The 26033-nt window shown below is 38.3% G+C and overlaps 1 protein-coding gene across 2 annotated transcripts in view; it reads left to right on the top strand.

The window, feature by feature from the left end:
- LOC103024277 (latent-transforming growth factor beta-binding protein 2) overlaps positions 1–26033 on the top strand; it is a 164604-nt gene that overhangs the window by 5226 nt on the left and 133345 nt on the right. For both annotated transcript variants that reach the window (XM_049463974.1, XM_049463973.1), the window contains exons 2-3: positions 2484–2557; positions 21551–21830. In XM_049463974.1, the coding sequence (XP_049319931.1) occupies positions 2484–2557; positions 21551–21830 (354 nt within the window). The remainder of the gene's footprint in view (positions 1–2483; positions 2558–21550; positions 21831–26033) is intronic.

The following is a 26033-nucleotide window of genomic DNA, read 5'->3' as shown; positions in this document are numbered from 1 at the left end:
GCGGTCTCGGTCTGATTGGTTTGGGCCAAGCTGATGTTCAGGAAATTCAACAGTTACCGAAATTGCTTAGTTGCAGTTATTGCTGAACAAAGGAGTCACACAATGACCAAGTCTAAAATATCTGTATAATTAGTTTGATGTGGTTGCTCCAATACATTTGTATGTTAATTTGATGAAGTTTTAGGTCATATGTATGCAGAACTATATAAAAACCTTAAGGGTTCACAAACTTTTAAGCACCACTGTATGTTTTAGGTGGACATTGGGAAAGTGTAGGATATGTGCCCTCAGGACTCAGTTTTTCCCTCAGCGCTAGTTTGAAGTTTCTCTTTGTGTAAGAGCCGTGCTGAACTCCTGCCAGCAGTATTGCTAAAGTAAGAAGAACAGAATGAAACAGGTGTCATAAATTATTAGTCACCACGTTTTGGTGTTTTTTTTTTTTTTTCCATGCTCATTAACTGTGACTAAATCATCTCTCAGTACCTTGTTTGAACATGCTTGGGTGACACATTTCTCTGAAACGTCTGCTCTTTGCTCTTTGACTCATTTGTTTCTGTCTCGCTCTTTGGCATTTAAAGCTGGCACTTTGCTTTCTGTATCAGAAAAGCTTTGATGTGGACGATTCTTAAGGACATCACTTACATCATGGCAGTGTATAATACTGGGTTTACCAGTCTTATCCATGATGGACTAGTATTACTGCAGAATTTGATTTCAGTCTAGCAAATGCTGGCCTACACTCTTAAAAATAAAGGTGCTATAAATGGTTCTTTGGGTGATGCCATAAAATAACCACTTTTGATTCCGTTCCATGTTTGTTATAGAGGTATGAGTGTCAGGGCCAATGTATAGGTCTACCTTTAAAGGTCTATAACTTTTCATTTTAACAATATAAAGGGTTAATACCAAAGCAGCAACCATACAACTCTATGAAACCCATCTACCTGTACAATTGCAACCACATGGAATACCCTATTAACCACTTATCAAAGGAACCTCCATGAACACCGTAGTGACCATGCATGCTCTTAAAAAAACAGCTGCACTATTAACCATGTAGCAATAGGAACCACCTGGGATGTTATAGATACTACTTAGCAACACCATAGCAACCTCTTGGAAGACTGCAGCAACCATATAGCAACACCACAGAGATTTTCTGAAAGCACACTATTGTGCAGTATTCCAACAAGACAATGCTTATTCACGTGCTGCTGCCTGCTCAGGAGCTAAATGGTTCTTTGGGTGATGCCATAAAATAACCACTTTTGATTCCGTTCCATGTTTGTTATAAAGATATGAGTGTCAGGGCTTTTCATTTTAACAATATAAAGGGTTAAAACCAAAGCAGCCACCATACAAATCTATGAAACCCATCTACCTGTACAATTGCAACCACCTGGAATACCCTATTAACCACTTATCAAAGGACCCTCCATGAACACCATAGTGACCATGCATGCACTTTAAAAAACAGCTATTAACCATGTAGCAAAACCATTTTATGGCATCACCCAAAGAACCATGGCACAGATACAATGCCATGGCCAGCTGCAGTGCAACATCTATCCAAATATGATCCAAATCTGTGGAATGCTATTGGACATGCTATCAATACTTTACCCCCACTGAATTGATTCCAGTATTTCATGTTTTTGTTGCAACACATTCAGCCTCACATATTTTCATACAGTGCTGAAACTGGCATAGTATGAGTATCTTCAATGCAAGCTCTTCAGAAGGCAGCAGCATGTGAACGAGCATTGTCTTTTTGGAATAGTGCATCACAATGTACTTTTAGAAAAGGTAGGGCCATTTTTGGCTCTTAAAATATTTGTAATATGAACCAAAGGTGATCTGGCAGTCATCAGAAATCATTTAATTTCAGGTCATGGCTCTGCATGTACATGTAGCTGCCCTGGTGTGGGGTGTGTGTCTGTTCATGTAGCTGTGGGCAGTTGTTTAACTCACGGAGAGTCATGTTTGTGGACAGAGCTATGCCAGGAATGTATTTATTGGAGTATTAAACTTGTCATCCTTCATTTGAGGGGAGATTTACGCACGGCGCAGGGTGCTTTTCATATCCGCGGCTGCTGTGTTTCAGATATCCTCAGTATTTGTTTTCACGGCGCTCCCCATGCATAACACAGAGGCGGCCTACGTGGAACCACAGCACCAGCTTGAATTACGCACCCTGCTTGAAAATGTTATTGAATCAAATACAATTTAAGTTTAATTCTCCGAGGTGTTCTTTTCCTGGCCTCGCCACATCAGAGCAGGCTGAAACCATAATGACCAGCTTCTGGAAAATCTGTAGAATGTTGAAGTCCTGGGTTTAGCCTTGAATTAAGGCTGCGAGCTAAAACACGGACACTGAGGCCTTTATTCGAGTTGAGGTTTTAAAATACTATACTGTACCGTACTGTAATGTAGTTTAAATGGTCTTAACAGTAAGGTGTTTCTGTAACCCTTTCCTCTTGCAGGCCACACGTGTGCGGGGGTCAGCAGTGCTGTTCAGGATGGGCTGTTGCACCTGGGACGAACCGTTGCATCAAACGTAAGTGCTGTTGTTTTACATCTCTCACAATATTGGAAAATATTGCAGTGTTCATGCTACATAAAAAACATAACATTTATGAACTCAAAGATTTTTAAAAGTGTATTTTACAGTGCACCACCAATATGTCCATCTAAACAGAATCAGAATTGGCCTTGATCCCCCACTTTGCAACACTTTGCAACACACAGAGTAACCACTTAAAGTAGCAAGCACCTGACAACACCAAATCAGCCACCTGAAATACCATAGCAATCAATCTGCAGGACTACAAAACCTATTTGGAAACCCCTTAGCAACACCTTAGCAACCACCTATGATAATTTAGCAAGCACCTTCCAACACTATAGAACCCATTTAACAACCACTCATTAAAACACCATAATGATCTGGCATTGTATGAAATTGCACCCCATTACATGACATGGACGTGTCAACATCAGGCAGCATACTGTTGATTTTTGCACTGATAAGAGTAAAGATCACTGAAGATGCCCTGCTGCCGCTGGGTACAACTACCCACCAAGTTTCATTTTTGTTTCTGAGTGTATATATATACACAATACATTTATATGTAAATAACTTCTGAATCTCTTCATATAAAAGAGAAAACCGATACATTAGATTTACATCAGATTTGCAGATGAAGGAATTAAATTTTCAAGTTTAAATTGTTCAAATTGTTTCTACGCACAGAAATCCATTGTAATGTGCCCCTTATCCAACCTCATTCATATTACATAATACAACCTCATGTCTACATACTGTTTATATACTTGGGTGGGGATGTTTTGAAATATTACATAATTCCATAAACAGTCCTCCAAAGCACAGTATTACGAAGTAAAGTAGCGTGCATGCAAATGCCCTGTTAGCTAGGGATTTTAGTTCCAAAATAAAGCATGTGTGATGCCACTTTGAGTTGCATGGTGTGTTCATCTCAGGGCACGAATTACCAGCCCTCAGCATCTGGCTCACACAGCTCTCATCTGTAGCGAAAAAGAGGTCTGACACAGACTCTTAATTATGGGTGTAGCTCCAGTTTTTATTTGACCACAGCAATATTGGATACCTTAATTGCAGTGTAATTAAAAGCTAAAGGGCAGATAATGCAGTAGGAGAGTAGGAGAATAATGATCCACTTTTTTAAAAGTGCAATTTCATCAAAATGTTAACAGCTTTCGAGTGTTGCTCTACATTCTGTTTGTGTTTGTGCCTTTGGCCTTTAGTAAGTCTGTTGTAAGATTGAACACTACAAGCTCTGGGAAAATGTTTAGAGTTGCTGTACTGGCTTCCCTGGATTGCCTATGCACTGCACCCCAGTATTGCAAAATTGGACACTATCATTTGAGTTTCAATGTCAATTTTATTGCTTTTTTGATGCTTTCGTTCAAACAACATCACCGAACATGTGGTGTGGGTTATAGCCAGTGGCTGAAGTGGTATTGGTACATGTTACATACTTGTAATGTTCAGGATGGCGTCTTGTTGCAGAGAAATTCCTTCCCTTCAACAAAAAGCCAATCAGCTTGCTGGTTATGTTTTGAGTAGTGGAGAGTTAAAGATATTATGGCACTAGGGGATAAAGTCAATGTCCAATGAATAGGTAGACACCAAAATAGTCCAAATTCAAAGCCAGACTTCTAAATTATGTGTGTAAGTGAACACTTCACAATTCACACATTTGATATTGATGAACTACGTACTGTGAATTGTGTAATTAGTTGAGAACAAAATGGCAAAACAATCAGTGGAAACCAATAATCATCAAATCACTGAGCACTGAATTTCATACTGAATAATCAGGGTAAAACACATTTATTAATGTAGTCTCAGCAATGTCTAGGCATGCTCCTGATGAGATGGTGAACGGTGTCTTGGGGTACATCTTTCAAGACCTGGAATAGGGAATCAGTGAGCTTCTGAAAAGTCTGTGGCATGACTTGGCAGCATTAATTGCACTGATGCATAAAGTCCTAGAGGTTCTCAGTCCTAGTTAGATTCAGGTCTGGGGAACATACGGCCAGTCAATGCTTATACATCACTTACCAACAACAACAATGATGTTGATGGTGATGATGATGAAGTTGCTGGCAGCATAAAGTTCACCACAGTGTCTCTAGAGTCATTTACATCTGCCACACGTGCTCTGTGTGAACCTGCTGTCATCCGTGAAGAGAACAGGGTGGACCTGCCAATGTTGGACCTGCCATTTCTAGAGGACACTAGAGGACACTGATCTCTCATGCCACACTCATTCAGTCTGTTTTTGACAGTGTGTTCAGAAACATAAACACCAGTAGCCCACTGGAGGTCACCCTGCAGTGCGTATCTTCTTTCTACTTGCACAAAGAAGCAGATACTGGTCCTGATGCTGGGTTGATGCCATTCGACACTCCTGCCCTGCTCTCCTCATGTAAAAGCCTGTGTCCTTTTATCCTTTTAAGTGTTCTAGCAACAGCACTTGTAAATGTGCCACGATAAAGGAGCTGCACTACCTGGGCAACCTGAAAGGGCTGAAGGTATCAGCCCTATGCTACCTGTAGTGATAAGGACAATAGCAAAACTAGAGAAGAACAAAATTTAGATAAGAATCTGTTAGCAAGAATAAACCATTCTCTTTTTGAGGGTTGTCTTGCTTTTGCCTTTCCAGTAACTTGTAACTTTTATTTGCATCAAATCATGTGAACATAATTCACAATAGCGTATGCTCACTAACTGGGCAGATTTGCTAAACTGTGTCAAACTGTGTTATACTGTGATGATTAAGCATTACCATAACATTTTGAGCATTGTACATCTTCATATGTATGATATAATGTAAACAGACTCTTTAATGTACAGTGCTAAATTTCTTTAATGTCTTAAGGCTCATTTAGATATATCACTGGCATTAACTCACAGCACACTCACATGCATTTAATCATCTTGTTGGCCCTAAGAGAATGTAGTGCATCTCAATGTGAGAATGCATCAGCTCGTAGATTGCAGGATCACTCTTCTCTGTACATCTGTTCTCTTTTAGTACTTGACTTTCAGCCAGGTGGGGCTATACCCTTCCATCAGCTGACTAAAGGACCGTTTTGGGGCCAGGGGCTAGGGGCCAACACTAGCGCCACAGTTCCTGGCCTGCAAGACCTCACACTGAAGACCTCCACCGAGATGGAAGCTTCTTCACATTACATGCAAAAACACACACTCACGCTCAGCCACTGGCATTCGTACTGCTTCCCCTTACACGCATTCGCATAGCTCCAGATACGTATTGATATATCTGAACACACACACACACATACACACACACTGAGACTGGCAGCAAGCAGGGCTGTGGGGGGGATTAGAGCCGGAGGACGGCAGGTCACTAGAGAAAACACGCATGCACAGTGGGGGAAAGCAAAGGAACAGACTGTCATCTGTGCCATTTGTGAAAACATTGTATTCTGGGGTTACTTCTATACCTCCCTGAATTCCATACAAAGTAACTTGACGTGTAATATTAAAGCTGTCAGGGCTGAGATTTTCCCATTAGGCTGGATCTGATGTGTAAAATTATGGAATTATGGTGGTCTAGCAGTACTGCTCCACCATAATTTTGTTGTGACTGGTCTCGTAAATGATAGGAAACTCATTTTAAGAACAGACAGACAGAGTGTTGTGTATAAAAACACAGACCTGCAGATGGGGCTGGTTTTGGATTGGGTCCACAATTTCGGAGGTCCTGTTTTGGGTGGCATAAATGAGTAAAACAAAGTCTACAAAAAGGGGCAGAACTGTTTTGCTGCCCTTTATGCCTATAATAATATTTAAGAGGCTGTTGCTGCTATTTCTTTTTATGAAAGTTTCCCTCTCAAAGTGCAAATACTGGGAGGGGATTTTATAAAATGAGCCACCAGCTATGAATAATAATAATAATTGAACAATTTATTGCCTTACATTTATATGAATCCCATTTTGTTTATTTCCCAAGTTCTGTTTTAATATTTGACTTTTTTGCAGATTTCTCTTTTTATAGTCAGTTTATTTTTCCCTTATACATAACTAACTTTAATTACACAGACAATAGCAAAAAAAAAAAAAAAAAACTTTATTGAAATACACTTATAGAATTGTAGCTCTGCATCCATGTGAAATACTAGTGTAAAGGATCACAAGTCTCACAGTCCATATTAAATTATATTATATAAAAATGTAAAAACAAGGCAGTTTTTCCTCTCAGGTTAAAATAAATAGGTGTTACTTTGTCACTTGAATTAGTGACTTATTTCATCATAGTCCTTGTTTGTTAGTGACTTTTATTTTGTTACAGTTTGTTTGTTCATTTGTATTACTGACTTTTATTAACTCACTGTCCACTCTATTAGAAAGTCCTTCCTAGCTCTGAATCTGCACAGCTTGCATTGGTTAACACTTGAACTATTCTCAGTTTGGCTGCAATTCTCTGTCCACCACTGACATTAGGGTGTTTAAAAACTCCAGCAGCACTGCTGTGTCTGATCCATTCAGTCAAGTGCTAAGCAGTGCATTGACCATTGAAGACTAGGGTGAAAGGAAGATAATAAAGTATGCAGATAAACAGATACAGGACTCTAGTCTGTAATTATAGAACTTCAAATTGCTCTTATATGATCTTATATGGAGCTAAAGTCATACAGTATTATGACTTGACCGTGTATTTAGAGTAATGTAAGTGTGCACATATAAATACCAGTAGAGCCATTATAGGGCTGGGGCCCAGAGGCTCTCTTCTGTTTCCAGGCAGTATATCCTATAGAGTCAGCATTGCTTAGACTGATGCAGGTGGATGAATGAATATAATTATGCTCTTCAGCATTTGGCCGTGTCAAGAAAACATCCCGGATGTTTTTGAGCTGGAATGTTGTATTCAATTTGCTGTAGTGATAAACACATCTGAGCAATGCAAGAGGCCGTTTGTTCTCTTCATTCCTCTTCAGTTTACAATCTGTGTGGTGGACAAACAAGGTCATTATACCCAAATAGCTGAGAGCATGTTTATTTATTTTTGTTTGTTTGTTTACTAAAACCTCACAACTCTGTCCAGTCCATCTGTTTTATTAATGGTCTCCATCGCAGGTGAAATTCTTCTGAATAGTTATTTCTGTCCAGTGCTATTAAAACCAGATTCTTCGGTCCACCTGTAATCACCCCCTTTTTTAACTCAGAGTATGCCTAGAAGCAAAGATTAACAGTTTTAACTCTTTTATTAGCAGGATTAGTTTTATGTGGTTTGTGTAATTACTGACAAAAGTTGTGATTTTTATCCAGTATAAACTCTTATTCCAAGTGTGGAGAACCTGAACTACTTATGTAATAGCAGTTATTTTTTAAACATGGTAATTCTAAATAGAGTTGGGCAGTATGACAACATTGTATGGTAACATGATAGATTCTGTTATCATGATACACAGTGTACTCAGTCGGTTCAGAATATGAACAAAACTCATAATGCAGATTTAGAATTTAAGCTGGATTAACTATAAAAAAAAATAAAAGAGGTTGTAGCACTTGAATTCACTATTTAAGGTGGAATAGAAAAATCAAAAATGCAGCTGGTGAACAATTATTACGTAACAGCTCCAGCACTTGAATAGTGGAAAGTGGAATAGAAGAAAAAGAAGCCAGGATGACTGTTTATTGTCCAGATATCTTTTTTGTCACCTCAAATGCTGTAGTGGTTTAGTCCAGGCACCTGCAACTGAGTCACAGTTTAAGGTGGAACAAAAACATCAGACAAGCCAGTGTAAGTGTGAATGTGTGATATCTATAGTGGTAGCATTTAAGGTGAAACTACTGTGATTGTCAAAATATTCCAATATTTCCCCTCGGGGATCAATAAAATCTATCTGAAATATAGCGGCAGCATTTAAGGTGGATCTAGTATGATTGCATGAGTATAGCAGCAGCATTTAAGGTGGATCTATTATAATTGCGTGAGTATAGCAGCAACATATAAGGTGTATCTAGTATCATTGCATGTGTATAGCAGCAGCATTTAAGTTGGATCTAGTATGATTGTGTAAGTATAGCAGCAGCATTTAAGGTGGAACTAGTGTGATTGTGTGAGTATAGCAGCAGCATTTAAGATGGAACTAGTGTGATTGTGTGAATATAGTGGCAGCATTTAAGATGGAACAGAAACTTTGAAGGAGGGTGTGCTTATTAATTGTCGGCTCTGAAAAAATTGTCGGCTCTTTTTTTAGCACATCATGAGTATCACTTAAACATCACCAACCAAGTGCACATTTCATTACAAATAAATGAGCTGGCTAGTTGTAAAAATTAGCTGGTACGTATGTATTTTTTCAGTGGTATATAATACTGCAATAACAATTGTCTAACGTAAAATATCCTTAATTATTTATATATAATGATTTTACAGAATTGCCCACACCAATGCTAAGTAAATAAAAAAAGCAAATAATGGTATTACAGATCATCCTAGCAGCACTGTCACCTTGTACAACACCTTGTATATCTAAAACAGTAGTCATAGATGCTTATCCTAGAGATCAGCGACCCTGCAGAGCCCCTTTTCCCACCCACACCTGATCTCGCACATCTGATCCAGGTAATTAAGGCCTTCAAGAGACATGAGAACATTTTAGACTCAGCTGTCTTAGATCTGTAGAGGATCTCCATGACCAGAAATGAGCACCTCTGCTCTAAAATAACAGCTTTACAGGGGCAGAAAAGTACCTTTCTAGCATGTGAAGGAAGTCAATGTAAAAGTCATTTTGAAGCATTTCTGGTTGTCAATTTAGTAGGATAATTGTATTTGGACACAAATAAGTGCAAATAATAACTGGCAGATTCACAAAATATTAAAAAAAAGTTTTTTGTTTTTTTTGTTTTGTTTTTTTTTGCAAGATCACAACAATATGTTTAATCTAAGCCGGTCCTGTCCGTGCTTTGGACTAATGTAGAACAGTGGAGTCGTTGCGTGGTCCATACGTCTCAATACTGTCTTCTGCTGTGTACACACTGCAGCTCAGAGGACAGACCACAGCCATATGTCTTGTTCCAGTTGTGCATAATGACACGCTCCTCCACGTCAGCAAAACATCAGATGAAGCTTCCAGCAGCTTCACTTCCCACATTACATGTCATACACACACCACTGAGCACTCCACTACTCTCTGAACATTTTATAATATACATTAATGTGAGGCATATATCTACAGACAGAGTCTAAATAAGCTGAGATATTTATTTATTTATTTATTGTTATTAATTTTACCCTGATTTAATTTAATTCCTGGTCTAAAAGGCCATTCCTGTCCATATGAACTCCTCCATCACTTTGCCCTATCCTATTATAATGCCCCACTGCCTCTTTTCGAACTGCTACTGATGCAGCGTCATTGGTTAGCCAATGCGCTTTGAGGAAAGCACCCTAGATCCCCAGCTTATCAGCTAACAGAAGCCTGTGCTGATCAGCGTTACATTAGGAGTGATGTGAGAAGAAAATGCATAAATTGTATTCTTCCAAAACTGTATTCTACCTCTTCAGTGAAAACAAGGCTTCTGCCCCCAATTTTTGGTTTACTGACATAGGTTTTGATGGATAGCCACAGCTTTTCTGTTTGAAATGATCTGTAATCCTTCAGTACACATATTAGATCAGAGTTTCTGGAAGAAATGTACAAAAACACATAGACGCCTTCTTTTCATCCACCTTTTACATCATTCATCTTCCTTAGCACCATTACAGGTAACTCACAGGGAGGGACACAGGGAGGTATGGTACTTTTTTTTTCAACAGCATTTGTTGCAGTAGTTCTCTCTTATAGCAGCCCACTTATTCACCTTCCAAACTAATACTAGATGCGTGAACACCACTACAACAGTAGAACTGCCCCAACTAAACTAAGCAAACACAAATAAACACTCAAAAAACTCATATCCTACCACTATCCGATATAACCCAAAGGAAAAAAAATGGTGGTCGCTTTTTTTTCTGAATAAGGATCATTCTGATCGCCAGCATTATGAAACTATCCTAAATCACAGCATACCTGCAATACCTTCTCAGTTGGGATCCGACACTTTTGGTATCATGACCTCACTTTGTGTATATGTGCAAAAGGATGAAGAATAGGGTGAATTTTACAGGTTCTACACACTTCACCATGTGTCTTCCAGCTGGTTATGAATCAAAGTGTCAGTGTATGAATGTTTGAATATCAGGTCCATAAGCAGTTTGTCTATCTGAACATTAAAAGTGTATGAACTGATGAGCTTAGAATATTTTTATTCTTAACTAATTTACCATACGTTTACCATTGGTTTTGAAGATTAATCATTTTGGGGACCAATATTTAAAAAAAAAACAAAACAAAAAAAACGTAATATTGTATGTACAGAAAAACAAAAAGACATCAGAGTGCGGTTGTGGAACAAACTTACTCTACCCATTGGAAAGGCATTTAAAACACGTTGGCCACATTTGTAGGCCTGTTGAGTTAAGACTGGGGTAATTTGCTACACAGACAGTCATGGAGCCCTTTCAGTCCTTTACTAGGCCTGGGTGAGTTAGCAGAGGGGTTACACAGTTCACAGCGCAGGGGCATAACTCTTTCTGACAGACTGGAGAGTTTTATGGGCCATCAGACAGAGCCTGAAATTAATACACACCATAGCAAGAGGCCACTGTTACCCTCTCCTGGCTGCTGACATGCTTTCAATTAGCAAGACAGAGCAGGACTGCTGGTTCGTTACTCTTACTTATGAACTGGAGGTTAGGTGATTATTTCACTAACATTTTATAGATCTATATTTATAAATCACAGTTCATGATCACATTTTTGTGTTTTTGGGTTAAAATTTATGACGATTAGTTTTCTAATAAATGTGCAGAAAGATGTGAACAGAAAGTTACACTGTATGCTGAGAACATTGTTGTTTTATAATGGATAAAGCTAATATTGGTTCAATTTTACCATAGGTGACTACTATTTACATGTATGTACGTACAGGGGGGGATAAAATACATTTTAGATATATACACATTGACCATTACAACATATAAGTACAGAGAAGGTCAAATATGAATTAAACCTATCTACAATGTTAGATTCATTTTTTTTATTTAATGACCGTGTTAATCAGTTGCCCTATAATGGAAACTGTACAGTAACAGTCAAAAGTTTGGACACACCTAATTTTTCATTCAATGTGTTTTCTTCCTTTTTATGATTTTCTTACATTGCAAATTTAACATTGAAGACATTAAAGCTATACAAGCTATTCATACTTTAGAGGTAGAGTCACCTGGAATAGTTTTCTCAGCATCTTAAAGGAGTTCCTGGAGGTTCTGGTCAACCATTGCTGCTTTTCCTTCATCTCAAATCACCCATCTCAGTTGGGTTTAAATCAGGGGATTGTGTAGGTGAAAGAGTTGTAATTCCATATGGGGCCCTTAATTGTTTTCATGTCTTTAATATTAATCTGAAATGTAGAAAATCAAATAAAAGAAAAAAAAAAACATTGAATGAGGTAGAGGTGGACTATATTATATTGTATACAATATATCGTGACACAGAAATATCGTGATATTAAAAATCCCTATCGTGATAATAGGGCTGTTCTGCCTTAAAAGTAGTCTATTATTTACTGTGAAGCTTTAGGTGTATTTATTGTATAATTGTTTTAGTTTACAGTTTATATTCATGCACTAAATATTCTGCAATATTTTTTGCTGCATTATATTATTTTATGCTATATTATTTATTTTGCCACAACATGATTATGCTGTTATACTATTATACTATATTCCTGAAATGAATGAATTATTTTTCTGTTTTCCTATATCGCCAAGTATATCGTTATCGCAAAAATACCCTGAAATATCGTGATATTATTTTAGAGCCTAGAATGAGGTGTGTCCAAACTTTTTTTCATAAAGTTATAAAGGCTAAGTGGCACCCTGGTCACTTAAGCCCCTGAATGTCTCAGAGTTATGAGTTCACTGGGCATGTGATCAATATTTTATGATTAATATTTATACTCTATAGTAGCCTCACTGTGCACAGCCAGCAGTAAATGACTTAGCCTACATTTACATCAGACTAATTCCCATTCCCAGATCAGTCTTACTGCACGTCGCTCCCTTGAGGTTTCTGTTCCAGAGTTTGGGTGTAACACAGCAGAGTCTGGTTTACACACCAGGCACAATGATTAACCACAGAGAAAGAGTTAGATAAACTAACTTCTCCCTCAGCGCATTTCAACACATGCCAGATTAATGTTCAGTTAATAGCGAGAGGTGAAAGGTTTGTTACTTGGTGTCAGGGGTCAGATTGAGGTTACAGTAAGATTATATTTCCTACAAGCTTTCCGGGCAGCATGGAGTTCAGATGATAAACTGTGGTATTAAAGTTTAAGTGTTGTGGAGGAACAGAAATAGTGGACTGAAACTAAAAATTAAGTGGTGTTGTGAAATGAAATCAACACTGTATTTTTTTTTTTCAGCACACTGGGGAATGCAGCCCCTCTTTGGGACAGATAGTTTATGTACAGTGCCCTCCATAATTATTGGCACCCCTGGTTAAGATGTGTTTTTTAGCTTCTCATTAATTGAGTTTTGTTCAAAATAATATAGGACCACGATGGGAAAAAAAAGTAAAGTCCAACCTTTAACTCAAGTAAATTTTAAGGGGGAAATAAAATCCCTGACTAAGAAATAATTATTCTTCATAAAATCACCTGTTCCACAATTATTGGCACCCCTAACAATTCTTAGGAAATAAATTTAATAAAAGTATTTCTGTCACTTCTACAGTAGTTTACGAAGTTGATCAGAGTATGTAGGAACATTTAATTAGTAATTCACAACTTCCTGTTTCCCTGGGGTATAAATATGACGTGACACAGAGGCCATTTATCTTCAACATGGGAAAGACAAAGGAACATACCATTCAAGTGAGGCAGATGTGTGTTGACCTTCACAAGTCAGGCAATGGCTACAAGAAAATCGCTACTCGCCTACACCTGTCCATATCTACTGTCAGAGGAATTATTAAGAAGTTTAAAACAACTGGAACAGTGGTAAACAAGCCTGGACGAGGACGCAAGTTTATTTTGCCACCACGCACAGTGAGGAGGATGATAGGAGAAATAAAAAGTTCTCCAAAGCTCACTGTTACAGAATTGCAACAAATGGTAGCTTCTTGGGGTCACAAAGTCTCCAAAACAACCATCAGGCGCTATCTACATGCCAACAAGCTGTTTGGGAGGCATGCACGGAAGAAACCATTTCTCACTCACAATCATAAACGCAAACGTTTGGAGTTTGCTAAGCGGTACTATGACTTCAACTGGGACCGTGTGCTTTGTTCAGATGAAACAAAGATAGAGCTTTTTGGCAACAAATGCTCTAAGTGGGTCTGACGTAACACAAGAGCTGAGTATGCAGAAAAGCACCTCATGCCCACTGTGAAATACGGCGGGGGATCAGTGATGCTGTGGGCCTGTTTCTCTTCTAAAGGCCCTGGGAACCTTGTTAGGGTGCATGGCATCATGAATGCTCTAAAATACCAGGACATTTTAAAACAAAATCTGGTGGCTTCTGCCCGAAAGCTGAAGATGGGTCGTCACTGGGTCTTTCAGCAAGATAATGACCCTAAACATGTGGCCAAATCTACACAGAAATGGTTCACCGCACACAGAATCAAGCTCCTCCCATGGCCATCTCAGTCCCCAGACCTCAACCCCATTGAAAACCTGTGGGGTGAGCTGAAGAGGAGAGTGCAGAGGAGAGGACCCAGGTCATTGGATGATTTAGAGAGAATGTGCAAAGAGGAATGGTCAAAGATCCCTCTTTCTGTATTCTCCCATCTTGTGAAACATTACAGGAGAAGATTAGGTGCTGTTTTGTTGGCAAAAGGGGGTTGTACAAAGTATTAACATCAGGGGTGCTAATAATTGTGGCACACATGATTTGATGTTAAATAATTATTTCTTAATGTGGGATTTTTTTCCTACTGAATAAATTCACTTGAGTTAAAGGTTGTATTTTACTCTTTTTTTCCATCGTGGTCCTATATTATTTTGAACAAAACTCAATTTATGAGAAGCTAAAGAACACATCTTAACCAAGGGTGCCAATAATTATGGAGGGCACTGTATCTCTTACTGTGCCTTCTCCATCATGATTCATCTTTGTCATTCTGTATATTAAACAGTCATTCATGAGCATTTAACCCCTTGAACCTTATGCCTATTACTTAATTATTAAGTCTAAGAATTATTATCCAGCAAGTACTACGGATTATTTGACAGTGCAGCAGTAACGTCTGAAACTGTAAAGCTAATGTGCAAGTCCCTTTTTAAACCTGGTCACTTAATGCCTTTTGAGAATCAGGATTATTTCTGGATGAGGCCAAGCCACATAAAAATACATGAACTGTAAACTCACTCAGGACACATTTGTATTATATTAGGTACAAATCTGATCCATCTCTACAAGAAACATTTAACAACCAAGGCTCCTTCTTTTCCAGTACAAACGAAACATCAGTAAGAACTGCCAATAGCATCAACTAAACAGAGCTTGAAGAAAGAACTAGTTACAAAACACCAAACTGTTAAGTAACTGACTGACTTTTTATGTTATCACCTCTTAAATGCACACTAGAGAAAGACCTATCACTTCTGCTAGCTAGTTAAACTGTAAATTGCACCATCTGCTTAAGGAGCCTACGGCTTTTCCTGTGTCAGGGTTTGCAGAAGTTCCAACTCTGAAAAATTAAAGACTGAAAGAGCAAATGGGGAACCATGCTAGACTAAAAGCTGAAGCTAGTTGTCTTTTTCTTAAGTATCTGCTCCCTTTATAAACAAACTGAGCAGTTTGAGCTAAATACACATCAGATAGGAAACTCGAATTAGTAAAAGCGAATGAAGGAAAGGCTAAAAGCTGACCTGCTAACACCCTCCTCATCTTTTTTTTTCCAGAAGGGTGATGCGTAAACTTTAAGTAGCTTTTTTGGTTCTCACATGAATCTGCTGACAAACACTTTAGTTGTTCCCTTTTAAAGAACATGCAATGCTTTCCCATTCTTTAGAACACATTGCCTTCTTATGGTTTCAAACTGCATTGTCAATTCTCTTGCTGAAAGCAAGTATTTCACATGATGAGTGTCCCTAAAAAAGTAGGAAATCCTCTCAGTTGAAGTAAAAGCTGAAACAGCACATGGACTGGTTTCTGGTGACTGCATTTACTAAGAAAACACGCTTAGGTTACATCAGCCCAGGTTTCTTAGTGATTAAAAACCTTTGCGCTACAGTGAAGCAACGGCCATGCATTGTAGAAGCTGTCAGAACCCTTTTCCCCCTCTTTCACTACCTGTGGCTTTTTTGTTGAAATGTATACATTTAATTGCCTGTTCTCTCTGGCAAGTTAATGTTGAATTAACCCTGAGTCCAGAAAGGATTTAATTTTTGCATGTGCGTTTGGCTCTTAAGTGCTGTGTGTAAAACTGTGTGCCTTGGTTGTCCTAGGTTAAATGAAATCAGGATAAATTTACGGATTGCGTTTGGACTAAGACAGTGAATTTCATGATTATCTGAATCAGTAACATTACCCTTTGTCAGCTCATTGTGATACACTGTAAATATGTAAAGCCAGGCCATTTAAAATATTAAATTAGAGCATTTTATGACTGTATTTAACTTATTTTAGTCATTTTAGTTTTCCTGATTTTTTTACGTCTGTATCTAAATTGGGTTAATAACACAAACACATTACTAAATAAGCTGCAGCTGAAATTACTCATCACATGGCCATCATAGGCTTTACTATTCTTAGACTTTAGACAGTTGGGGACTGTGGTGTTCACTGGATTAACTCCAGATCTTATGTTGCTTGATAAAATGTCAGTTAGACAGATGTGCCACCCTACAGTTGTGAAACCATTTACATATCTGTGCCAAGGATAGAATGTAAAGTTTATTTTACTCATAACTGTATTCTTATGTAGTTTAATTTTACAGCTCTAGAGTCGGCCTAACTGCTGCTCATCATTTGTGGGAAGGCATAAGTTTAAATCCCAGCTTGGGCTCAGTTCTTCATTGTAAAAGATTGAATGTGGCTGTGAGGGTATGAAGAAGTGTTGAGATTTCCATTGCAACCCAGTGTCTGAAGTTTCATTAAAAGGCTGCACTGAAAGTAATTTCACAATTATACAGTGATTTAACACATTAGTAATTTCCTGATTGTCCATTGGTCAGTTTAACACAAAGAATATTACAGACACACAAATCCACCAATTATAGATAAGCGGTAGATGATGAACACAAAACGTTACCAGTTCCAATAACTGCGCTGTTCTCAACTGAATAGAAACAGAAACCTTTAGAAACCTTTAAATTAAGTAAGTATCAAGTTTCTGGATACCAGTATTATGGTGCGCATAGTGAAAAACAGTTGGGCCATGATGTTTTTACAAGGCTTTTGGTCCAAACTCCTTTGGTTTTGTCTAAAAGGAGTGATTGTTACACTAATGATAGACCTCATAATTAATTAACAGTCCAAGATTCCTGATTCTTAATACCTCAATGATCCTATAAGTCTAATAAAGCATGCTTTTCAACAGTCCATTCATACTGTTCTACCACTGGAAGAGTGGATTCTCTAAATGAGCTTAAAACAAGCAGCACACTTGTTTTACTTGACCCTGTTAGCCTTTTCATTATTGCTGGTAGCCTCTGTTCTTCTAGATGCCCCTAGATGCCCTTAGTTCCATAGGAGAAAAAAAAATTAATATGAAATAATGGTGGCCACCAGGAAGCATGCCACCCATTCCGCTGATTAACGCGCTTTTCCATCGTAAATGAGAAGAAACAGAGTGCGAGTCTCCATCATGTTCACTCATTGGACCACTGCATCTCTGTTCTCCTCTCTACCCATGACTGGACTTGGTGTCCCCATAATAATCGTTATGACAGTGGCTATGCAGAGAATGTTACCCATTTCATTTTGTCCTTACAGATTTTTTGTTTTTTAATAAACCCCAATACGACAATTAAAGCACATTTTTGTCAAATGAAAGGAATGTGAAGCAATTAGTTTTAATGATGTGCATGACGAATCAGCACGACAGCAATTAATGCAGCGTTATTAGGCCGAGTTGGGCGTGGAGACCCACTCACCCACCCAAAGGAGTGACGGTGCATTAAAACTACAGTAAAAATTCATCTACACTCAAACTGCAATGCTTATGGTATCCATATGCTTATATAATAAAACTTAGATGCCTATGGAAACATTTTAATAGAGAGAGACATGGATAGGCATTTTTTCTAGATCTGTGTTTGTACAGAACAGCACATTACATTAACCCTTTATGTATACTACATTTGGCAAAGGGCTTTAAAGAACCCACACTGTTCTTTCCTTTTTTGTTGAGGTCCACATATGATGTGGGTTTTGTGGTTTATCTGTGTGGGTTTGGCAGCTTTATGCTCAGCCTCATTTAAAAACCAAGAAATCCAGGATGAAACACTTATTGCTATTTACTCAGATTAACTTCAACATACACTGAGATGCCATATGTCTTGGAACATAAGTTAGTATTGTGTCCCATGACTTTTGATATGTGCCATGGAAGATACACAACTATGCATTGACCTGTGGGATATGTGTATGAGGCCTCCTGCATTGAATGTGTCTGTACAGCTTTAGAAATTGAATGTTCTATCGATCTGACATCCATTATTTGGCCTTTCTTACATCACCTTGCCATGAAAATTGTGGTCAAGGTTCAGCCTCACTCACAAGATAGCATCTCCAAATTAATGTACAAGAATAAATGAACTTTAAGGCTCCTCTGACGTTCTTTACACTGCATACTGATGTAACGCGCGAGCAGAAGGGAGGCGGACGTAAACGCGGGTAAGACATAACTTTTAATAAATAACAAATAAACAAACAAGGGAATAACGAATATAAATATGTACATAAACAAACAGGGAAAACAAACACAGAGCTAAACTAAACAGATAATAACAAAACAGGGCTAGGGAAATATACAGGGATAAATACGTAAATAAATACAAAATAAACAAAGAAACAAACAGGAAATAAACGTGACTAGAAATAAACAAGAACGAGTAAATACAGAAACATGAAATAATAAAACAATAGCAAATAGCGTGACGAGACAAACAAACGTGGGAAGGTGCAAAGACCGACAGCAAACATAGACTAACAAGTACTATTTATACTAAACATGAAACAATGAACACCTGGGGAAACAGGTAACGAGGGGCGGAGCTACAAATTACACACACGTGATGGAAAAGTACTAGAGAAACACACTAGGAAACGGGGAAAACACAGGAAAACATAGCGAGGGCGTAACAACTGACATTTAAAAAGAAGGCTAATTGGACAGTATTTACTGCTTGCAAAAAATGTCCACATCTTATTTTATCCTCTTCTGGACACACAGGTCAACATACAGAAGTTATATAAATCTTTCATTTCTTTTCCAGCAGTTATTTCTTTATATAGAACTCTATATACCATAAAGCAGAGGAATGCTGGCGTTGTTGGGCCTGTTTTAACCGTGAGTGTGTATACAGAAGTGTAGGCTAAATTCAGCAGCTTCCTAAATACATGCTGTTGAATCTTTTCATGCTTCAAGTGCTTGATTATACAAATAGTGTATAGCTGTAGACAATGACTGTTCAAATGCAGCCTACTACAGTATTTAAGCCACATGAGTATATTTGGACATTTTCTCACTATGGGAATATTTCTTACATGTTAGAGAAAAAAGACCAACAAAGCCAGTATCACCTAAAAACGTAAATAGGGATCCATTTTGGTACCCCTGCATAGATTTTGTTACAACTTGATTTGTGGGCTTTGACACAGCTTCTCGATAAATGAAATAGTATTGTTTAAATGAGGAAAACACTGAAATGTGTCTGTAAATTTTCTAACTTTTCTACAAGTTACTCTTTTTAAGCTCCAAGCACTCAGTAATGATCAGTAAATAACTTGAAATATAAAATATCTTACTAAATCAACCGCATTTAAAATGCTCTGAATCTCTGCGGCACTCTACTGGATGAGTGATGAGGGGAGTCTAGTTATTGAAGCTTAAAATGTTTTCCTTTTTAGAATATGCTAGTTTTATACATTCTTCATACATGTGAGTTTTAGTTAGATGTGGTAAAACATTTAACACTCGCAGTTGATTTTTTACACTGGCTTTAATGGGGTTCTGCAGTTGTTCAGTTATGGATAATATGACCTGACTAGCTACCAAGTTTGCCTAAATTACTGACTGACTGACTTTCTATTATAAACTTGAGATCATTACCAATGGAAGACACTTTCGAAACAATTCCAGTGTGGCACCATAGTTGTGTGGAATAGGTCTGATTGATTGTATGACGACACCTCTGCACTTTGCTATCCATTTCAGAAAGACTCAGGCTTCAAGCACAGCATCACAATAACAGGAAACACAGCAGTTCATCCAGTCAGTGGGCCATCTAGCCACTGTGCCCCCCAGATCTCTGCCAGAATAGCCAGAGGAAGCTCCCGTGCTTGTAATCTGTCAGTGTCCCCAGCATCTGTGTCAATAGCATTCCTGCACTGTTGACAGAGCGCTGCTGTTTGCTTTAGCCGCCAGAGAGCGGCGGCCTGATTTACTGTTCGAAGACAATGCCATAAATTCTGGGTTGCCCTCCAGTACATACAGCAGTGTCAGAAGATGGAGAGGCTTGTTTGGTTTGTATGGCATGCCACAGGCCCTACTGGATGCTGCTAGAGTAGCCAGGCGGGCCGCTCTCGCGGGTGTGGATTGTTTTCCACTCAGCCGTGACCATGAAGTTACCTCACGCTGACTGTGTTCACAGACAATTGATAAATATTGCTTGTCCATCCATCACTGATTGTGGAGAGGGGAGCAGATCTGGGCAGAGTCTAGGTTATTTAGCAAATATATGACTTCTGTAAATACAGTGTGAAGTGGAAGGTATTTACTGTTGGATGTGATGGAGTTGATGTTTTGAAATGTAGATTTATTATTGTACGTTTCATCTGGATTTGTTTGAATGTGCATCAGAGGGTGATTTAAAAGGCATCGCTCTTTTGGGAATTGTTTAATTTGGTGATCTTGAAGTGAACTGAACTGAATAAAGGTATTTGACGTATTATAATTGTTGTGTATAGCTTTTGTATCTTAATTGTCAATTTTTTCATTTTATTTGTTGTTAAAATTGTATAATTCTATGTGTTTTGAGATATTCAATTTCAGAATGAGCATATAGCAACAGATTTTTTTTCTCACTTTTTGTCCCATAAAAATAAATAGATACAAACGTTTTGGCACCCTACAAATGTAAAAATGATATAAACACACTTGTAACAGACAGTCGTCAACACTGAATGGAACAGCAAAAAATGAGCAACCACCTGGTATATCTTAATAACTGTCTAGCAATCATCCTGTTAACACCATAGCAAGCACTAAGCAAGATCATGGCAGCTGCCTAAAATACCATAGCAGACACCTTGCCTCAATGTAGCACCCATCCAGCAACCACTTACTGTAGCAACCACCTGGGTTACTATGGCAACCACCTTGCAAACATTTAGCAATACAACAGTAACCACCTTGGATGTCATAGCATCTATTTAGCAACACCATAGTAACCAACTTGCAACTATTTGGAACACTGGGACACTGCAACCACCTGGCTCTCATCTAACAACCACTTACCAACTGCATTGTGACCTCATGGAATACAATAAAAAAACAACAACCTAGCAACACCATAGCAACCAGCTAGCAACGCAATTAAAAAAGGTATTTTGAGACTGATACATGTGATTATTAGATCACAGAAGCCCATTATTGCTTAATAAATGAAAAAAATGCTCTGAGATTATTTTAAAGCCTGTGATTATCTACAGCTTCGTATCTATTCGTTCACTGATGGCTTTGTGTTTTGTTCCTATAGCGGATTGCCAGCCCCCCTGTCAGAACCGTGGCTCCTGCAGCCGTCCCCACACGTGCGTGTGCCGCTCTGGCTTCCAGGGAGCACGCTGCGAGGAGGTGGCCCCAGAACAAGTCTATATTCGCACCGGGACGTCCAGAGTGTTGACCCCCGTCCGACCTGGCAGCGAATCCTCCCAGAGGCAGCCCACCCGCAGACGACCCACCGAGAGGCAGGCTATCGACACAAACACCAGAACCCACACGCCCAAACCTCCGACCACCAGACTGCCTCACTCACCTGTGTAAGTCTTTCAGCACCTGTACACCTTCGTTAGAAATGCATATTTTAAAGGACCATTAGCTGAGAGATAAAACAACAAAACATTTCAATCCACCTTTCTCTCTTCTCCACTTTCCTTGTCTTATTTCATTCATTAATTTATTAATTAATCGACCAAGCTGCTTAATCTATTCTGGCTCGCGGGGAGCTTGAGCCAGTCCTGGCAGCGATTGGGCGGAAGGCTTGTCTTATTTCTTACTTGTTTATGTTCATTTAATTCTCATTAGAATTAAATTAAATCTCATTGGAATTTCATGACATTTCACAGAATTCCACAGCAGAGACAGCAAAATGTATATAGCGGAAACAATGGTATCCAAATATCACAATAAATAAATTAATAGAAATGCTTCAAGATGACTTGAAATAGTCTTTTTACAATGACTTCAATTAAAAGAATGTCTTTCCTTCTTCTTTAAAGTTGCCAATTTAAAAAGTTTTTATGTTTGGTAAAGATGATGTATTATGAAGTTAGTGAACCTGTTATAAGGTCAGCAAGAATTGTTCTGAACACTGTGGCTAACTATTTGGCATTTTCTTGTCAGTGGAAAAGACTTTGTATTATGATCCGGATTATATTTCCTCTCCATGGTCAATTAGATGCAAATGGTTTGTATAAGTTCTCAAACATAATCCAGAACAGCACTTTAGAGAATAAACTTGTTTTAATTCATGTTCAGCTCTAGCGTTTTCAATAGATATTGCGCATATCAGTTTATTACCACTTTTAAATCATGACAGAAAACTTTACTTTTGAGATGACAAACATATGTGACCAGTAGCAATTCAGCATTCATTTGGCCACACAGTTTCTTCTATATGTTCTTGGATACATCAGAAACGTATAATTACTGCATATTTTTAGGTTGACGTTAGTTATAGCTTCAGACGTATGTCAAGGCAGACGACAGGAGCTCAGATTTAATGTGTTTTGATAAGGGAGCAGAATAAGACGTAGTATAAAACCGAAGCCCCCTGCCGTTTATGAATATGTTACTCTAGAGTTCTCCTGGGAGGGAGGCTTGGAGGACCCGAGGCTGAGGGAAACACCAAACAAAACATGTAAAACCAAGGAAAAACAACATGGGTGTGATTGGCCAGAAGGAAAGATGTGGTAACTCTTGCCATGCGCAGCAAAAATAGCTCAGTGATATTGGAATGAATAATGTACTTTCTTTTGGCTTTATGTGACACCATAAAAATTCAATTTGGTCCATGAGTCATTGGACTGCACTAACAATGACTACTGGTAGAAATAGCGTGACAGATTGAAGCTGCGCTCCGTGCCTCCCCTTACAACACACTCAGATACTCCTAGAAGACTATTCATCAGTCAATGGAATGGCTTAAGCCCTCGCTTTTGACAACAACCCGTGTTTGCCATATTCATTTCATGTCCAAAGGGCTTCTCAGTGAAGAACCTGCGAGCGCAGTGTTGCCTGAATGTTGCTGTTTGCATAAGCACCCTTTCACAATTCCATCTCGTGCCAACTCCTGTGATTGGACTTTTGTTATGGCCTGAACTCTGTTAAATGTTAAATGCTGAAAGCATGAAGCTTTTTGGCAGCAGAGAAATATCATTGGACTCTGTCTGTATACAAGTGAGGCTTTATCTTGTCACTCAGCTCTATGTGGTCATTTTAATTGCAGTGTCTTTCTAATCCCCAACGGGTGCTTTAAGTGCTGTTTTAGCCAGTATGAGGTAAATACCTTGTAATGTCCCATCTAAGCTCTGTAATATATTACATTTTACTAGACATTACAGAAGTGACACCTCAGCATTGCTCAAGCTTTTGTGGGTAACGTCACACCACTTTTACTGTGGTGTCACTGGATTTCATCTGTCCGCCTGTCATGATAATGCTTTTTATGTGAATGATTTGTTGTTTCAAAAATAATTATGAAAAATTGGTATGATTATTGTCAATTTAAGACTACTAATAATAATACTACTAATAAACTCATAATATAAAAGATAAAATCAATAGACTTTCAGTTATAAAGAATATTCACACATTGGAATTAGAATGCAAAGATTTTAAAATATCCTACATAAATAAAATTAATAAAATAAGTCCACATGCCAGTTAATTCACATCAATGAGCTCTCTTTGTTAGGAAAACCATAATAGGCAAAACTGAGGTCAGCAAAAATGATGTCCATACATAAAAGTCATGTCCATATATTGTACAACAAGCTGATAATGTAATTATTGTAGCAGGCCGACACACAATTGTATTTTATCCAATGTTAACAGAGTGGCTCATACATTTTTGAGTGTATCTCCAGTATTCTCTCCACATGCTGCTTTCTGAAGCCAGTCTTTGTTTTGTAATTAATCCAAGGCTTCTGTCTAAAGTGCACAGTTGCCACACACATGTCCGCTTTGATACGGTCTCAGTGAACATTTTTCCAATCTGAATCACCGGCTTCCACTAATAGAAACAGTGAACATTTGTGTTTTATAATGCTACACGAGCCAGACTCATGACCTGAGTCGGACATTCTGAGGAGATGAGTAGTCAAAGCACTCTTTCTGACTAATTCCCCTGAAAACAGGTGTTGCTAATCTAGGTATGAGCCACTAGTCTACTGAGAAAGTGAAAGAAGACATGTTAAAGTACTGTATAATTACATGTTTTCCTTGGTGGTCTAAATAGGATGTGTTACCCCTTTGAATGCAGGCCTTTCATTCAGTTATTTAACTTAGGATTTTCTCTGCATTCTTAAACATAAAGGTGCTTCAAATGGTTCAAATGGGTTGCAGGTGAGCATTGGGTCTTTACATGTATTGTTACTGGGACACAGTTGGGCTTCCCAAATGTTACTTGTCATTATAGACCACCTTAACCTTTCACATTGGCGCTATATGCACTGTACAACAGAGATGAGACCTAATTTTAATATTTAATCCCTCCTGTTCCAGCACTGACCATGTTGGGTCCTGTCACCCCCATCCCTATGGGATCCAAACGGAACCCATGGACAAAAAAATTTGGGTCCAAGTTACCAATACCCCACATAGCACATGGGCTTGTTATCTGCCATGTTTATAATATGGTGCTACTCTTCACTACTTTACTCATCTCTTCTTGCTTTTTGGTATTCAGTAGCTGGTGTCCTTTCCCACCTATTCTTCCCCTGAAATATAGGTGGCAAAAATATAGGACAAAAAACACAGCAACAATTTTTCAAAGTTCCCATGGTGCATTGCGTAGAGTAATGATTCTGTCTGATTAATCAGAGATGAGTGGGTGAGAAGAACTTTGTAATTATTGTAGAAATTTTACATTAAATTATGATGCAGTTTAAATCTGCCATTTTTTGACATTGTGTCAGAATATCTTTATGAATGGAACAATAAAAATGCTTTAATATGACCTAAAATAAAACCTTTTATATTTACTTCCGTTAAAAGGACATTTTGCAAGTTGCCAGTTTAAAATATGATGTTTTTGTATGGCATAAACAATATATTAGACCATAAGTGTACAGCCAGTAGCTGTAGCCAGTTACTTGGCACGTTTTGCCTTTGAAAAAGACTGTGTATTATCATCCAGACTATATTTCCTTACAATGGACAATATGATGTGAATGGCCTCGTTCACAATCCAAAACAGCACTTTAGGGAATACATATATTTTTTGAGTGGATCTTCTGTGGCAGCACTCAAAGAATCATTTGAAAGACCTTTATTTTTAAGAGTGCATAAGTTCAAACCTTTGTATAGATCTTCTCATTCAATGTTTAGGGACTTTGTCCACAGTTGCTGCAGTTTATAGCCTCTACTCTTTTGGAAAGGCGTCAGACTAGATGTTAGAACATTAGTTCTGCATCGTAAACAACAGGCCAGCTCATCCCAGAGGTACTGGAAGGAGGTTCATCCATCCAGAGAATGCAGTTTTTACTGCTCCACAGCCCAGTACTGGGGGGCTTTATACCCCTCTAACTCTCTAACTGATCACTGGAATTGCTCATGGAGACCTTAGGCTAATGTATAGTTGCAGCAAGGCATCCCAATATATTAGCAATGCTTTCTACGGAGTTTACACAGTACACTTTTTGCTTGCATGTATTAATTATTTGGTATAAACTGCAACCGCATTTTCAAAAACGTTAGGAACGTGTGTACAGTGTTTGCAGATCTCATAGACTCATAATTTA

Source organism: Astyanax mexicanus, chromosome 14, assembly GCF_023375975.1.
Source record: "Astyanax mexicanus isolate ESR-SI-001 chromosome 14, AstMex3_surface, whole genome shotgun sequence".
Classification (NCBI taxonomy): Eukaryota; Metazoa; Chordata; class Actinopteri; order Characiformes; family Acestrorhamphidae; genus Astyanax; species Astyanax mexicanus.
The sequence above is the reverse complement of the archived record's forward strand: the minus strand, read 5'-3'. Positions and strand labels throughout refer to the sequence as shown.